Here is a 17,728-nt window from a genome sequence, read left to right on the forward strand (position 1 = left end):
TCCCTCTCGATACATGGTTTAGGATAGCAAGGTTATTTGAAACAAACACAAGGATGAACGGTGCAGCAAAACTCACATAAAAGACATATTGTAAACATTATAAGACTCTACACCGTCTTCCTTGTTGTTCAAAACTCAATACTAGATATTATCTTGACTCTAGAGAAACCAAATATGCAAACCAAATTAGCAAGCTCTAAATGTTTCTTCATTAATGGGTGCAAAGTATATGATGCAAGAGCTTAAACATGAGCACAACAATTGCCAAGTATCAAATTATCCAAGACATTTTAGAATTACTACATGTAGCATTTTCCAATTCCAACCATATAACAATTTAACGAAGAAGAAACTTCGCCATGAATACTATGAGTAGAGCCTAAGGACATACTTGTCCATATGCTACAGCGGAGCGTGTCTCTCTCCCATACAGTGAATGCTAGGATCCATTTATTCAAACAAAAACAAAAACAAAAACAAACCGACGCTCCAAGCAAAGTGCATAAGTTGTGACGGAATAAAAATATAGTTTCAGGGGAGGAACCTGATAATGTTGTCGATGAAGAAGGGGATGCCTTGGGCATCCCCAAGCTTAGACGCTTGAGTCTTTTTAGAATATGCAGGGGTGAACCACCGGGGCATCCCCAAGCTTAGAGCTTTCACTCTCCTTGATCATATTGTATCATACTCCTCTCTTGATCCTTGAAAACTTCCTCCACACCAAACTCGAAACAACTCATTAGAGGGTTAGTGCACAATAAAAATTAACATGTTCAGAGGTGACACAATAATTCTTAACACTTCTGGACATTGCATAAAGCTACTGGACATTAATGGATTAAAGAAATACATCCAACATAGCAAAAGAGGCAATGCGAAATAAAAGGCAGAATCTATCAAAACAGAATAGTCCGTAAAGATGGATTTAATTGAGGCACCAGACTTGCTCAAATGAAAATGCCCAAATTGAATGAAAGTTGCGTACATATCTGAGGATCACTCACGTAAATTGGCATAATTTTCTGAGTTACCTACAGAGAATTAGACCCAGATTCGTGACAGCAAAGAAATCTGTTTCTGCGCAGTAATCCAAATCTAGTATTTACTTTACTATCAAAGACTTTACTTGGCACAACAAAACTCAAAACTAAGATAAGGAGAGGTTGCTACAGTAGTAAACAACTTCCAAGACTCAAATATAAAACAAAAATACTGTAGTAAAAAACATGGGTTGTCTCCCATAAGCGCTTTTCTTTAACGCCTTTCAGCTAGGCGCAGAAAGTGTGTATCAAGTATTGTCAAAGGGTGGTGCATCTACAGCGGGGTTTGGAGTTTTCTCAACCATGCATAGTATATTGGATACATAAGTTTCAGCGGCTCCCTTTTCATTAGTCTTGGGCTTGCTACTCTCATCAAACAAATTTTCAGGAACAAGCCAAGCATAGTTATTTTCTAGTGCATCATTCATAGCTAGGAGTTTACATGGTATTGGTGCTTTGATCTCCCCACCATCATTAATATTACTAGTCGTCAACCCGTGCGCTGCACGGGCTAGATAATTTTATGGTGTTGCTCCATCCTAATGTTTTGAATGTTTTTATTAATATATATTTAGTTGGTACATATGTGTTGTTAGTGACTTCCTTGATTTATTCGGTGTCCGTGTAAAGAACTCTTTTAGTTTAGTATAATTTGACATTATCCTAAAAAGGTAGATGTATCAAGTAGACGATATGTGAGTATACATGGTCCAAGTAGCAATCCGTATTTTAAATTGAAAATCCCTAAAATTAGCGTCCAACATTCTACTCCAACTACTATTAACCGTTCACTAATTCAGTCGTCATGATTTACCTTTGCCCATTAACACTCACCAACTCATGAATTAATATCACCTCAATTCTTTCTATAGAAATTAAAATAAATATTTGTATGGATTCGGATGCAATTACGACTATTTCTCCTTGATCGCTGCACTGAGAATCACTTACATATATATAATAATACGTGTTGTTTCATGAACATACATACGGAACAATAAAATTATCAGTAAAATAATACATCAATCAGATGTGTCAACACTGATCAAATGACTTCATTGTTAACTTTGACGTCTTTTGTTGTTAATTTTTCACCAACTCCTATAGTAGAACAACAATTTCACTGTCTACATTAACTTCTGAAGTATACATGTACCGTACAAATTCAAATAATACTTAAGATGTTCTCAAAGAGAAAATTAAGAACCAATTAAAGCAGCATGAATAATAATCAATACAGATTAATATCAGCACGCGTGGTACATACCACACATGCACTTGCTATGCATTTTCCGTTAGGATGAAAAGATTGACTATCTTTCACGGTTGATGGCCATGCCTTGTTATTATTGATTCAACAATTATCTCTCCCTAAAACAAATACCACATGGAGATGACGCCTCTACAAAACCATGCGCACTGATCAACACGGGACAGATGACCTCAAGAGATTGAATTTGTTTTCGCGTCGATTCCAGTGTTTATTTCTGGAGAGGCAGGTGCATCGCCCTTGACATGGACAAATAGAAGGTAAAAAAAAGCTCAAAGCTCATATAATTTTCAGATTTATTTGCACCCTCCAAGATAATTCAAATGTAAGGAGCTATTACCTTCATCTTCTGATACAGTATGAAAACCCCAAAATCATTATGGTCCTACATGCCTTTACGTGAAACTGAAGATATTAATGAGGTTGAACTGGTGTGTTACCATCAGTCTTTAAGTCCGTTAGTGATTACATAATTAATCTGGACCGTGCTTGCACCCCAGGCCCAAACATGGAAATCAGCTGAAAGTACAGTTCATATTTTAACATAGGAAAACATAATAAACTGATTATAATTGTTTCAAGTTTTGAAGATAATTATTTAGGAACCATCAAAGACACCATCATCTAGCAAGTAGGACAACATACCGAAATAGAGTTACCAAAGATGTAAAACTATGACACAATGATGAGATAAAACCACCATTGATCTGAGATGTGTCCTCTGTTGACCAACCATAAGAAAATAAACTCCAAAGGTCATCGATCCGATGTTGTTACCATGTGCGTGTGATGAAATTCTCATCCACCTCCAGCTTGTTTCCGTGGAAATAACCGATTAAGAATAAAAAATAAATAACTTCTCCATCCCTGCCATAAACCTGTCGTAGTGGCTATATTGATTGGATAATCCAAGAACCGGTAATTACTGAAACTAATTGAAGATTGCCAACGGAATCACCTAAAATCATCAAGCTAGCACATCTTCTTGGGGCGGGACCGGGACAACGAAAAAGTACTTGCACCGATCCATATTACTTGCATTAAAATGGATATACCTACAATTAAAATATGTCTAGATACATCTATATTAGTGTCATGTAATATGAATCGGAGGAAGTAGGAGAACTGCATCAACTTGGATGGGAGACAATAATGGTTGGTGATGTTGCCGCCTCAATCCTCCATCGCTCGAGTTAATCCTACAGGGATGAGAAAGCAATGAAATCAAGAATGAGACCGTGAGGCTATAGGAAATGACATAACCCTGAAAACACAAATGGAGACAATGTAATCACCCGATGTGGAGGTCATGCGGATAACACAATGAGATCTCCAATCAGTTCACCTGATGTAGAGAAACTGATTGGAACAACGCAAATGGACCCTCATCAGATCATAATTTTTTCAAAGTCGTTTAGCCAAAGTCTATTGGATAATCAAGAAACGAACCAGGATTCCTAGAGGAGAACGAACAAAATCTAAAAAAATCAAACTAATGTTTGTGCACCACGGGAAAAAAATTCTCGAAAAAATGGGAAATTTGAGCTGCCTGCAGTTCACATCTGACCTGCGTATCATACAGTTCCTGCAGGGAACAAAATCATTGAAAGATGCAAACAGACCACGGACAGCAATCCAGCTGCAATAAATTCAACTAATGTATTATAATCACCTGGCATGCAGTCACACTTCTGGTGCAAGGAAAAAAAATTATATTGCAAGCGATGTCTCGTAGGACCTGGCAATCAAACCGGAGATCAAATTCCGGCCAGGACGCAAGCGTAGAAACATTATGGAGGAGGGGACGGGCGAGTGGAAACACCGACTTTCATAAGCTATGGAAGGGAGATCGAGCATGAGAAGGCGACCTGGACATGCGACCATTGGAGCCAATCCGTTTCTCGCTGGTGTTGCACCCGCCTTTCACGATTTATAAGGTTTTCTATTTTGACATAGACAGTAAATGGAGGAATCGTGGGACAGCGATCATATAAGGCTCAAGAAGTTTGTTTGGATTTCCTTTTATAGGTGGCGTATTATGCTCAGACTACATATTTGTACGCTTGATTCTCGATAAATCTGACCGATGCATATTCTTAGGCTTCCTGGACTGCCACAATTGTAGCCATGAGAGTTGTTGCATATATGGAGGAGATAGAGAGGCACGATTAGTTCAATTTCTTTAACCTTGTAGCAATTAAAAATTAAATCACTTTCTCTTGAGATGGCTGTACGTGACACGAAACTATGTCAACCACCTGCCGCTAGATATATTGGGTTCCTATGTTACGTGCTATCAGATCTAAAATTACAACGTGTCTATGTAACATCTAATGTGACATTATAAAGATAACTTTTTTGACTAATCCTAGCCATTAATTTTAGATCTAATTGTCTTAATTATTCTAATGATGTGGATTAACGTGGTGTCTCGTATGGTGCCTCCAATTAGTAAATATAAGATTAGTGTACCTTATTCTATCCATGTCCATTTTTTCAAGGATACCAACAAAATTAGTATGAGAACCAAGCATATTAAATTTAACAAAGACCTTTCTAGCCTCTCTTGCTAGACCACCAAATTCTCTAAGAAGGGTTTCTAAAACAAAATCTTCTTTTACCCCTCTTCCATATCACCGAGTGTAAGAAACATGTGTTGGATTATAGGATTGAGATTAACAAATTTAGTTTCCAACATGCGAACTAGAGCAGCAGCAGCAATTTCATAAGTAGGAGCAAGTTCTACCAAGTGTCTATCTTCAAAATCTTCAACGGTACTAACATGATTGAAAAATTCTTCTATATTGTTTCTCCCAACTATAGACCCGCGTCCTACCGGTATGTCTTTTGTGGTAAAATTAAAAGGAAACATGATGAATCAAGTAAAGTAAATGCAAGTAACTAATTTTTTTTGTGTTTTTGATATAGCAAACAAGACAGTAAATAAAGTAAAGCTAGCAACTAATTTTTTTTGTGTTTTGATATAATGCAGCAAACAAAGTAGTAAATAAAATAAAGCAAGACAAAAACAAAGTAAAGAGATTGGGAAGTGGAGACTCCCCTTGCAGCGTGTCTTGATCTCCCCGGCAACGGCGCCAGAAAAAGAGCTTGATGGCGTGTAACTCACACGTTCGTTGGGAACCCCAAGAGGAAGGTATGATGCGCACAGCGAGCAAGTTTTCCCTCGAGAAAGAAACCAAGGTTTATCGAACCAGGAGGAGCCAAGAAGCACGTTGAAGGTTGATGGTGGCGGGATGTAGTGCGGCGCAACACCGAGAGATTCCGGCGCCAACGTGGAACCCGCACAACACAACCAAAGTACTTTGCCCCAACGAAACGGTGAGGTTGTCAATCTCACCGGCTTGCTGTAACAAAGGATTAACCGTATTGTGTGGAAGATGATTGTTTGCAAGAAAACGAGTAAAGAACAAGTATTGCAGCAGATTTGTATTTCGGTATAAAAGAATGGACCGGGGTCCACGGTTCACTAGAGGTGTCTCTCCCATAAGATAAAAGCATGTTGGGTGAACAAATTACAGTCGGGCAATTGACAAATAGAGAGGGCATAACAATGCACATACATGTCATGATAAGTACAGTGAGATTTAATTGGGCATTACGACAAAGTACATAGACCGCCATCCAGCTGCATCTATGCCTAAAAAGTCCACCTTCAGGTTATCATCCGAACCCCTTCCAGTATTAAGTTGCAAAGCAACAGGACAATTGCATTAAGTATGGTGCGTAATGTAATCAACAACTACATCCTTAGACATAGCATCAATGTTTTATCCCTAGTGGCAACAGCACATCCACAACCTTAGAACTTTCCGTCACCGTCCCGAGATATCAATGGAGGCATGAACCCACTATCGAGCATAAATACTCCCTCTTGGAGTTAAGAGCAAAAACTTGGCCAGAGCCTCTACTAATAACGGAGAGCATGCAAGATCATAAACAACACATAGGTAATAACTTGATAATTAACATAACATAGTATTCTCTATCCATCGGATCCCAACAAACACAACATATAGTATTACAGATAGATGATCTTGATCATGTTAGGCAGCTCACAAGATCCAACAATGAAGCACAATGAGGAGAAGACAACCATCTAGCTACTGCTATGGACCCATAGTCCAGGGGTGAACTACTCACTCATCACTCCGGAGGCGACCATGGCGGTGAAGAGTCCTCCGGGAGATGAATCCCCTCTCCGGCAGGGTGCCGGAGGAGATGTCCAGAATCCCCGAGATGGGATTGGCGGCGGCGGCGGCTCCGGAAGGTTTTCCGTATCGTGGCTCTCGGTACCGGGGGTTTCGCGACGGAGGCTTTAAGTAGGCGGAAGGGCAGGTCGGGGGGCCACACGAGGGCCCCACACCCTAGGTCGGCGCGGCCGGGGCACGGGCCGCGCCGCCCTAGTGTGGCGGCGCCTCGTGGCCCCACTTCGACTCCTCTTCGGTCTTCCGGAAGCTTCGTGGCAAAATAGGACCCCGGGCATTGATTTCGTCCAATTCCGAGAATATTTCGTTACTAGGATTTCTGAAACCAAAAACAGCGAAACAACGACAGCGGCTCTTCGGCATCTTGTTAATAGGTTAGTTCCATAAAATGCACGAATATGACATAAAGTGTGCATAAAACATGTAGATATCATCAATAATGTGGCATGGAACATAAGAAATTATCGATACGTCGGAGACGTATCATCTACCCTTTCGAATATCCTGGAATAATGCATTAGCACTCCATAAACACACAATATCCTCAATCTACCACATATTCCCCTTGTTTTTCCTAACTGTCACCTTAGGGTTCTCAGGTTCCACATAATAATAGGCAATACACTTTTCAGATACATACCAAACTCATATATATGATGAGGCGATAGAACTTCAGTACTGAAATCATGTCACTCAGGCCCTAGCAACAAGCATTAAGCCTAGCAAAGGTGTATCAACACCACATAAGAATATCCTCAAGATAAATACCTCAAATCTCGATACATATGCATGATTTCATGATTAATCTCACCCAATCCCCATCCACCTCACATGCCTATAGAGAACTACTCACTCATGGCGATGGAGAGTGAGCACAGGGTTGATGAAGACGGTGTTGATGGCGATGGGGGTGAAGATGTCGTCGAAATCCCCTCTCCGGCATGGAGAGCAGGACCAATCTGACCCCTGAAAAAAGATCGTGGTGGTGGTGGCGCTATGTTTTTACAGCTCTGTACTCCTGGGAGGATAGGTTTTCGGGGTATATAAGGGGTACGCAAAAGGAGGAGATGAGACGAGTCCGAGGGCCAAATGGGCCTGGGTGGCACGGGCCCCACCGTTTGTTGCACCACCTGTTCTCTTTCGAGCCTCGTGCCTCTTCTCGTGATGTTCCAAAGCCCAATATCCTTATCCCAGTGAAAAACTTGCGTTGTATTTTTCTCCGATTTTATTTCATGCGAAAAGAGACAGAAAGAAGTTGCTAAAAACAGCGTCAGATTCAACAGTTTTATTCAAGTATTGTGAGATTTCGAAGAAAATCTTTGAGAGAATTACTTGAAAAAGTGGATACATTTAGGATGTACTAGCTCCCCCAAGATTAGCTCTTTTTTTGTCCTCAAACAACTCAAATGCATTGCAGAAGCGATAAAAGATTTTGGCAATAACTTTGCTCTATGCATGCATGGTAGTTTAATAAGAACAAATATCCACAACATGGCTTCCTTAATGAGTAGAAAAGTGATAGCAAAGGTTCATTATGTAGGTGTTCCAGTGTTTATACACGTTGCAAGGAAGATAATATATGGCAACACTATTTAGGCAATATTAATTGATAGTGGAACCAAACAAAGTTCTCACATGGCTTTTGCTTGAACCATGTGTAAGGTTTTTGAGGCATTTGATTCTTTTAATAGTATACAAATAATTCGGCATGTTTGCATTGCAAACTAAATACTCAAGTAATGTTGTACCCTTCTAGTAATTCAACATTTAAAAACTCATGGCAGATCCGTACATGAGTAAGTAGCTAGTATCTTTAGTTGACAACTTTAAGGTGAGAAGGAAATATGAAAGGCACTTGCTTCTAAGCTTCATGTCTTGGATGAGCTGCAGGGTTTTTTTGCCCCTTAATAGTAATTCATACTTATGAATCACCTTTTCAACTTCAATTTATTTGGCACTTCATAGATCTCTTCAAAATAATAGCTAGCTCGTTGGGTTTATTCATTTTTTTAGGATTCTGGTTCAAGGGTTTTTGCCCACCAACACAAGATCGCCATGTTGGTAGAGTTCGGTTTCCAAGCTAGCAATAAGGCTGAATTTGTTGGAGATATGCCCAAGAGGCAATAATAAAAGTGGTTATTATATATCTTTGTGTTTATGATAAATGTTTATATACCATGCTATAATTGTATTAACCGAAACATTGATACATGTGTGTTATGTAAACAACAATGAGTCCCTAGTAAGCCTCTTAACTAGCTTGTTGATTAATAGATGATTAGAGTTTCATAATCATGAACATTGGATGTTATTAATAACAAAGTTATATCATTATATGAATGATGTAATGGACACACCCATATTAAGCGTAGCATAAGATCACGTCATTAAGTTATTTGCTATAAGCTTTCGATACATAGTTACCTAGTCCTTTCGACCATGAGATCATGTAAATCACTTATACCGGAAAGGTACTTTGATTACATCAAACGCCACTGCGTAAATGGGTGGTTATAAAGGTGGGATTAAGTATCCGGAAAGTATGAGTTGAGGCATATGGATCAACAGTGGGATTTGTCCATCCCAATGATGGATAGATATACTCTGGGCCCTCTCGGTGGAATGTCGTCTAATTAGCTTGCAAGCATATGAATGAGTTCATAAGAGACCACATACCACGGTACGAGTAAAGAGTACTTGTCAGGAGACAAGGTTGAACAAGGTATAGAGAGATACCGATGATCAAACCTCGGACAAGTAAAATATCGCGTGATAAAGGGAATTGGTATCGTATGTGTATGATTCATTCGATCACTAAGTCATCGTTGAATATGTGGGATCCATTATGGATCTCCAGATCCCGCTATTGGTTATTGGTCGGAGAGAGTTCTCAACCATGTCTACATAGTTCATGAACCGTAGGGTGACACACTTAAGGTTTGATGTTGTATTAGTAGAACTTGAATATGGAATGGAGTTCGAAGTTTTGTTCGAAGTCTCGGATGGGATCCCGGACATCACGAGGTGTTCCGGAATGGTCCGAAGAATAAGATTCATATATAGTAAGTCATTTTATAAGTTTGAAAATGATCCGGTGCATTTATGGAAGGTTCTAGAAAAGTCCGGAAGAAATCACTTTGGAAGGCGGAGTCCCGAAGGGACTCCACCACCCATGGCCGGCCAACCCTAGAGGGGTGGAGTCCCAAGTGGACTCCACCAAGGGGGCCGGCCACCCCACCTCATGGAAGGGTGGGAGTCCCACTTGAGGTGGGAATCCCACCTTGGGTAGGTTTCCCTACACATGGAAGGTTTTGGGTTGGGGTCTTATTCGAAGACTTGTAGTCCAACACTTGGGGGTTCCACCTATATAATGAGGGGCCAAGGGGAGGGGCCGGCCACCACAACACCACCACCTTGGCCGCACCCCAAGGAGGCCGGCCACCCCTCTCCCCAAACCCTAGCCGCCCCACTCCTCCCCCTCTCCCGCAACGCTTAGAGAAGCTCCGCCGGAGATCTCCATCGCCACCGCAACCACGCCGTCGTGCTGCCGGATTCAAGGAGGAGCTACTACTTCTGCTGCCCGCTGGAACGACGAGAAGGACGTCGTCTTCATCAACACCGAACGTGTGACCGAGTACGGAGGTGCTGCCCGATTGTGGCACCGTCAAGATCTTCTACGCGCTTTTGAAAGCGGCAAGTGATCGTCTACCGCAACAACAAGAGCCTCATCTTGTAGGCTTTGGAAATCTTCAAGGGTGAGTCTCGTTCATCCCCTCGTTGCTCCCGTCTTCTAGATTGCATCTTGGCTTGGATTGCGTTCTCGCGGTAGGAATTTTTTTGTTTTCTATGCAACGAATCCCTACAGAATTGTCAACTAAAGATATATGTAATCAATCGTGGGGGAAAATATAGGATATAGTACTGCGTGAAAAGGGGGAAAGAGAGGACCTTCAGGTTGGTGGGAATCATGGTGGTCGAAATGGTTGGATATGTGCCCTAGTGGCAAATAAATAAAGATGTTATCCTTTATCATATTTGTGTTTGTTCATAATAAGTTTTATGCCATGCTATAATGGTGTTAAGCGGAAACATTAATGCACGTGTGGTATGTAAACAAAACACCGTCACTATTGATATAGTCCATTGATTAATAAGATGATCAAGGTTTCTTGATCATGAACCAAGTAGTCATTAATAATGGAGTCATGTTGGTGAACATGATGGACATACACCCATAAGGTATTGTAATTTGATCAAGTCACAAAGTTCAACATTGCGATACTATCATGAAATGTTGTAACCTAATCCTTAGACCGTGAGACTATATTTAATCACTATTACTTGCGTTTGCTTTGATATCATGAACCGCTAGACCGTAACAGGGTAGTCATAAAGGTGGTACTCAAGTATGCTAATGGGATAGATTGAGGCGTATGAGTCAAGAGCGGAATTTGTACAGTCCTATGATGGATAGATACGACAATGGGTCCACTCGGTAATATCATATCAACACCGCTTGCAAGCATGTGACTAGGTCACAAAGGATATGATATGATGATAACGATTTGAATTGTGTTTGTCATTAACGAGATAGAACAAAGGTATAGTGGGTACCGAAGATCACAGTCTCGGAAAAAACAACGGTATCATGTTACAAAATGAATAGGACTCGACATTGAGGTTCAAACGATAAAATTAATTCACGGTTGCATAGGGACCTTTATGGTTTTCCAGAACCCCCTGATGGTCATTGATCGGAGAGTCGTCTCGATCATGTCTAAGCATTCTCGAACCCGTAGGGTGGCACACTTAAGGGTGTACCACACTTTGAGATTTATTCGGTATTGTTTGAGAATAGGAAGAGAACACAGAAATTGTTTCGGAGGGGAATCGAAATAAGTTCTGGAGTAAATGAATAGTTCGGAGACTCAAATATATGTTGATTATTTAGTTATACGAATTAAATAATTAAATAAAAATAAAAATAGGAAACCCCCTAATTGAGCCACCATTGGGCAGCCCAATAAGAGGGGGGTAGCCAAACCCTAGGGGAAGGATGGGCCGGTGGCCCATGGTGGGTTGACCGCCCCAAACCCTAGCCCTAGGGGGTCTGGTGGCCCATGGAGGGAGGGAGGGGCGGCGGATGCCCCTTGGTGGCCCCCTCTCCTCATTCATCCCCTCATTGAGTTCTGTCCCTCCACTCTCCCCTCCTTCACGCGTGCTCCCAAGTTTGGAGCGTACGTAGGATTGGAGTTTTCTCCCCCAACTACACGCCGTCGTGCTGCTAGAACACCGGTCCGAATCTTCTTCTTCCACTGCACCACTGGACTAGAGCCCGGGAGACTTCTATTCACCGTACGTGTGTAGAACCACGGAGGCGCGACACTTCGAGCGCTTCATCGTTGGACTTCTTCACGACCTTGAGGTCAGCGTCTACATACAACTTCACAGACAAACATTCATTATGAACTTTAGGATTTTTGGTCTTCAAGGGTATGAACACATATCCCCTCCATTACATTGCATGCCCATATAATAGATCTTGGCTGTATCGTTCTGTCGTAGGATTTTTTTTGTTTTCTAGAACGGAACCCAACATGAATCGGTCTAGGCGAGCTCCTCCTCATATCCGGCCATGTCCAGGACGTCGTCACCTTGCACGTTATTGTTGTTGTCTAAACGCCCATCACCAGCGTGTGGCATGTCCTTGGTCATGCCGGTGACCACACATATGCATGAGCTAGGAGAGGCCGGCCTTCGCCTCCTCCTCATTGTGTTGTCTGATTGCGCTTTAGTAATTTGTACCATGCTTGCTTGTTTTATCTATATGTTGTGATTTTACTTACCAAGCCAGTGACGACGATTGCAAGAAGAGGCTTTCAAACATACCTTCCCTAGTTGAAATACGAAAGAAGTGTCGCAAAAAATGCATTTATGCATCTCAGCTAATCGAAGGAGATTGAGATATTGATGTATTTTGTCACTAGCAACCTTAAACCTCCCCTGCTCACTCAACATCTAAGGTGTATGTGATGTTTGATTGCGAGTGCAAATTAATTATCTTCATGTTCATTGATTGATCTATACCGCCAGTTCAACAACTTCTATATGGTGTGTTGTTTGATTGCACCATATTAATTGTTATCATGCTTGACTCATTTATCTATTTGTCTATTTGTTATTTTACTTATCAGGTCCAGATACCACAACTGTAACATGACACCCGCAAAGATACCTCTACCACTTGGAATACTATAGAGGCTACAATGGAAAAAAGAGAAATTAGATCTTGATCAACTTGTACAATATTGTATCTTACAATATAGGGTGTGTTTGTTTGATTCCGCCTTAGTAGTTGCTATCATGCTTGTTGGATTTATCTATGTTGTGTTTTTACTTACTTGATCAGGGACGGCAATCGCAACAAGAGCCTTCAGAGATTACTCCACTAGTTAAAATACTAAATAAGCTACAACAAAAAGGGCATTTTGGCATCTCGGCTAATGGAAGAAGATTCATATATTCATGTCATCATGTATCATGCACAACTCAGGCCTCCCGTGCTCTCTCAATAATTAAGATGCTAGTTCATCCATCATGGCTGCCTATGTATGTTGGGTGTGTTGTTTCACAACATGTGCAAATTAATTCTTACCATACTTATTTGATTGATCTATTTTGCGCTTTTACTTACCAGGCCGAGAATGAAATTGCAACAACAAGATTGCAAATATATCTCCACTAGTTGAAATACTGAAGAAGTTGCATCAAGAATTTTGGTGTATCAACAAAACGAATGAGATTTAGATCTTGATCCCTTACCTGTAAATCTCTTGTGGTCCATATTGATTAAAATGTTGAGTCATTAATGGGCCGAAACCCATAAATTAGCGGTTGTACAATATGGTGTGAATCGGCTGGGTGGATCTCAATTGGGCCACCTAAAGTACGGCCTGTCGACAAGGAATTAGTTTTTTTTAGGGTACTAGGCATTAGCTATGCGGCCTAACGATTGCACGACCGAAATGAGTTGTGAATGGGACACCGTTACACCAGCCCACGTCAACTATAAGGGATTGAACCAGATTTTGGACGAACCGCACCTCAATCCAGCCTAGGTGTATTCGAGCCAACTTGGCCAGATTGCAAATGGGTCACCCGCTGAAAATGTGGGATCATTGGAGATATAATGCTAATAGTTGGACTTGTCACTCCTATCGTCGTGACACCTACCGTCCGAGCAATGGTCAATGTGACATGACAGAATGGCCATGTGTCATTATGTGGATTACTCAGGTGTCTCCATATTACTGGCCCCCAAGGCAAATACCGCAAGTGACACATGTCCACCTAGTAGGTTGCAAAATATTAACCTAGGAAGGCGCATCGTGGAAGTAGCATGACACTCCACAAATGACGTCATGCTAGATGATAAAATGCTTTTCACGCGGCCGGACTAACAATGCAATCATTAGCCTGATACGTCTGACAAGATGTTCGACAACATGGGAACTGCCCCGATGAAGGTTTAGTCTGTCATGAAGAACCAGGTCGGGCGGGCTGAGGGGTTGGACTTGGCTATCATGGATGCATGACAGTCGTGCCGAACTGTCACTCTAGCCATCTGTGACATGACGTAGCCCACAGATTTCTAAACCGCCAGTATCACGTGTCCGTGAAGGTATTTTTACATTCGTTGACGGTGTCTAACTGTCAGCCAAAACATGGTGTGTTGTAGTGCGAGCATCGTAGACAAGCATATCCCGTGAGTTAGGGCTGACAATGTGTACCTAAGCCAGCTGCAGGTGGGGTCCCCAATGCATAGCATGCCATCCTCGGAAGTAGACGAAGCGGGTGAGTCGTACCTTGAAGACGATGTCGATGCAGAGCCATGCACTCGGAGTTCTCGCAACCGAGGAGGATGAAGACGAGCACCATGGAGCCAAGGCCGATGAGATGAGCACGATGGAGTAGGGACGCAGGAAGAGGAGCCCTAGTCGGAGCTTGGATGGTCTTGCTTGAAGTCACGGGCTCGGTGCCGCCCACTACGGCATCGAGAGCACCTGATGGGGTCATGGCACTCCGCTGCACGGTGGCCCTTCTCCAAGCACCGTTGATAGATGTGCTCATGAGGCTTGACAAAGTACGGGACGCAGGCCTTGACCTTCTACTTGAATGACGGTGGAAGGGGCGTTGTTTTCTCCACCAATAAGGAGATCTTATTGGCTGCCAGCCATCGTCGGAATTACTCACTGGCTCGTGGTCACTAGGCTCGCTTGAATGCACCTGCTTGGCAGTGACGGCAAAGCGGGGGAGCTCAGTGGGAGACTGAGTCCGCCTCTATGTCTCCCTTGCGTCAGGCAAAGGTATCAAGGAACGGGTGCACCCCGCGAGGACCCGGATGAGTGAATGCGGAGGAGGTCTTCCGGCACGGACGTGGGGGTGGGGCGCCATGAATGCATGCACGAGCTTGGACATGAAGCAGCTTGAAGGGGCGAAACTTACCGCATTGTCTTATCTTAACTGCTCCTCAAGGTCTGGTGAGATCACAAGCGAGGGAAGATCCATAGGCTCCCCCGCCCATCGAGTCTACGGCGAAGAAGGAGCCTGAGCGTGGTGATCTTGATGGGGACACTGCCAGAATGCCAGATCTAAGAGCATCCCCACTCGTTGGCGCTCCCCACGCCCAAATCCGGCGAAATTTTCGTCCGGATTGGAGGAAGATTTGGCGTGGGGAGTAGTAGTTTCCCAGCCGCGTGCCCAGGCGAAGTCGACGATGCGAATTTTAAAAACGGAAACTTGACAAACTACGGCTAAATTCGGGTGAATATAGACTAAATTTAATGATATTTAGACTAAAACGGGAGGAGTTCATACATAGAGGCCGAATTCGACTATATTTCGAATTCGGCTAGGGGAATGCAAACGCTAATTTTAAAACACGGCGCTCTACATGCCGAAATGGCGGTAGAACACCGTGTAGTCGCTCGTCGCCGTCGTCGTCGGAGCCGTCGTCGTTGGCCTCGGCCGCGCGGCCCGGCTGCCGCTGCCCCGGCCGGCGTCTCCCCACCCCGGGGATGGCTTGTACCGGCCGTCGTCGGAGGACTCGAGGTCGACGACGGGGACAGCGACGCCGGATGGAGGTGTCGCGGGACGGCGGTACCGCGCGAAGTCGTCGTTGGCGGTTGGAGTGGCGCGGGCGGCGAGTTGGCGTGCGGCGGCCGGGTCCGGCAGCCGCCGCCGCCGCTCCTCCTCCCGGCGCTCCCGGGCCGCGCCCGGCCCGAGCCCGATGTGGCGTCGTCCGCGCGCTTCTCCTCCTCCATGTCGTGCAGCGACCCGGCGATCGCCTCCGCCATCGCGGCGTCCTCCGCGCGCTTCGCCTCTTCCTCGGCGAGCCGGCTTGCGGCGGCGGCCTCTTTCTTCGTCTTCTTCTTCCGGCCGTTCCGCGGCGCGGAAGGCTGTTCTCGGATGACGAGGGCGCCGCCGCCGCGCCCTTCGGTCGCCGGCGGAGACGCCGGCTCCTTCTTGACGCGCACCGGCGTCGAAGGCGACGTCGCCTCCTCCTCTTCACCGGCGCCAAGGATGACCTCGGCGCCGATCCGGAAGACGACGAGCCGGCAACCATGCGCCGTGGCTGCCGGACGTTTCCCCGACGGCGGCTCGCCGATGCCCTCGATGCCGATGGAGGGGCATCGTGAGCACCGGGAAGTTGCCGCCCTCGATGTGCTCGAGGACGGCCTCGAGTGTCCGGCCCGGCGCGCTCCACCACCGTCGGCGGCCCACGGCGTTGTTGCGCGCAGGTGGAGGCGGCGGGCCGTCGTAGGCCGCGCCTCCCGCTCCCACCGCCGGAGGAAGTAGGAGTTCCACCGCGTGTAGTTGTCGGGGTGGTGGCGCGGGTCGGCGCGCTCCTCGTCGGTCATCGTCATCCTCGCCTCCTCGATGGCGACGTCGAGGGCATGGCCCCGCGGCGGCGGCGGGATCGGAACGCCGCCGCACTTAGCCGCCGGCCGCCTCCGGGAGGCCTCGTGTCCGGCGGGCAGGGGTACCCCGCCTGGTGGAGGAGGTGCCCCTCCCACGTGTGCAGCGACCGGCGGGGGAAGCCGTTGTTGGCTGCGCCGTCGTCGCCGTAGAACGCCATCTTGGGAGTAGAGGGAGAGTGGAGGGAGAGTGGACGGAGAGTGGAGCACGGGGTACGCCTCGCGGTGATTAAATGCCGCGTGGATTGCGACGCGTCCGCGGCGAGCTGACCGGCGGCAGCCTTTAGTGCGCGCGGAAGACGATGCGTGCGCGGAAGACGACGACATTAACTCGCCGCGTGGCCGGCGAATGCAGACCGGCGGCAGGCTTTTACGAGCCGCGCGGAAGACGATGCGATGAGGACGACGATCGGCTTCTCTCGCCGACAAGCCGGGGCCACCGTACGCGCGGAAGTTTCCTCGCCGTTTCGCGCGCTTCGTTTCGTCCGGAGTCCCCGAGCGCTCCCGGGGGCCGGGGATGTCGTGGGATCGCCGGATGGATTTAGGCCCAAATCCGGACGAAAACGAGGAACCGGGGGCGCGACTGGGCCGAATTTCGCCGTCCGGATTGAAAAAACGCTCGCCGGGGGCCTGTTCGGGGGACGAGTGGAGATGCTCTAAATCCGCAGCCCCAAGATGTGGGAACAGCTTCATCGCCAGATCTCCACTGACGAAGGGTGGCAAAAAAAAAGAAGAAGAAGATGTTGCTGCTCTCGCGCCCGTCACCCTTTTTGGCGGCTTCAGTTTGTAACTTTGTATGATCATTGTAGATTTTCTTTTTTACATGTCTTTGTAGCTAGAATAAATGAAATAAGTCAAGGTTTTATGCATCTCTTTGATGCAGTGGCTAAAATAATTTGTCATTTCAAAAAGGAAAAGTCTAGCGGCAGCCTTCATGAGTTCAGAAAATCCATCCCGAACTGCCCCGGTCAGCGGTCAACAGGATAAAACGTTCGCGAATCGCGACTCGTTCATCCTCCGGAACAGTTTGTGTGGTTGACTAATCAGTGAGGTGGACGCGTCATGGCCGGTGCCGGTCGGGTGAGGGTAGACGACCTCCGGTGCTCTGCGCTGCGTGCTGCTACTACGAAGTACAAATAGCTGGTGAGAACTGGATAAGAGATACAGGTTCTGGCGATCAACAGCAACAGCAGCGATCGAGAGGGAACACGACAT

At 45.3% G+C, this 17,728-nt stretch overlaps 1 protein-coding gene across 1 annotated transcript in view; it reads right to left on the minus strand.

The window, feature by feature from the left end:
• LOC124647971 (F-box/FBD/LRR-repeat protein At1g51370-like) overlaps nucleotides 1-17,728 on the minus strand; it is a 24,630-nt gene extending 6,902 nt beyond the window's left edge. The window contains exon 1 of the mRNA XM_047187808.1: nucleotides 17,504-17,728. Coding sequence (XP_047043764.1) covers nucleotides 17,504-17,728 — 225 coding nt within the window. The remainder of the gene's footprint in view (nucleotides 1-17,503) is intronic.

The sequence above is a fragment of the Lolium rigidum genome, chromosome 4, assembly GCF_022539505.1.
Source record: "Lolium rigidum isolate FL_2022 chromosome 4, APGP_CSIRO_Lrig_0.1, whole genome shotgun sequence".
Classification (NCBI taxonomy): Eukaryota; Viridiplantae; Streptophyta; class Magnoliopsida; order Poales; family Poaceae; genus Lolium; species Lolium rigidum.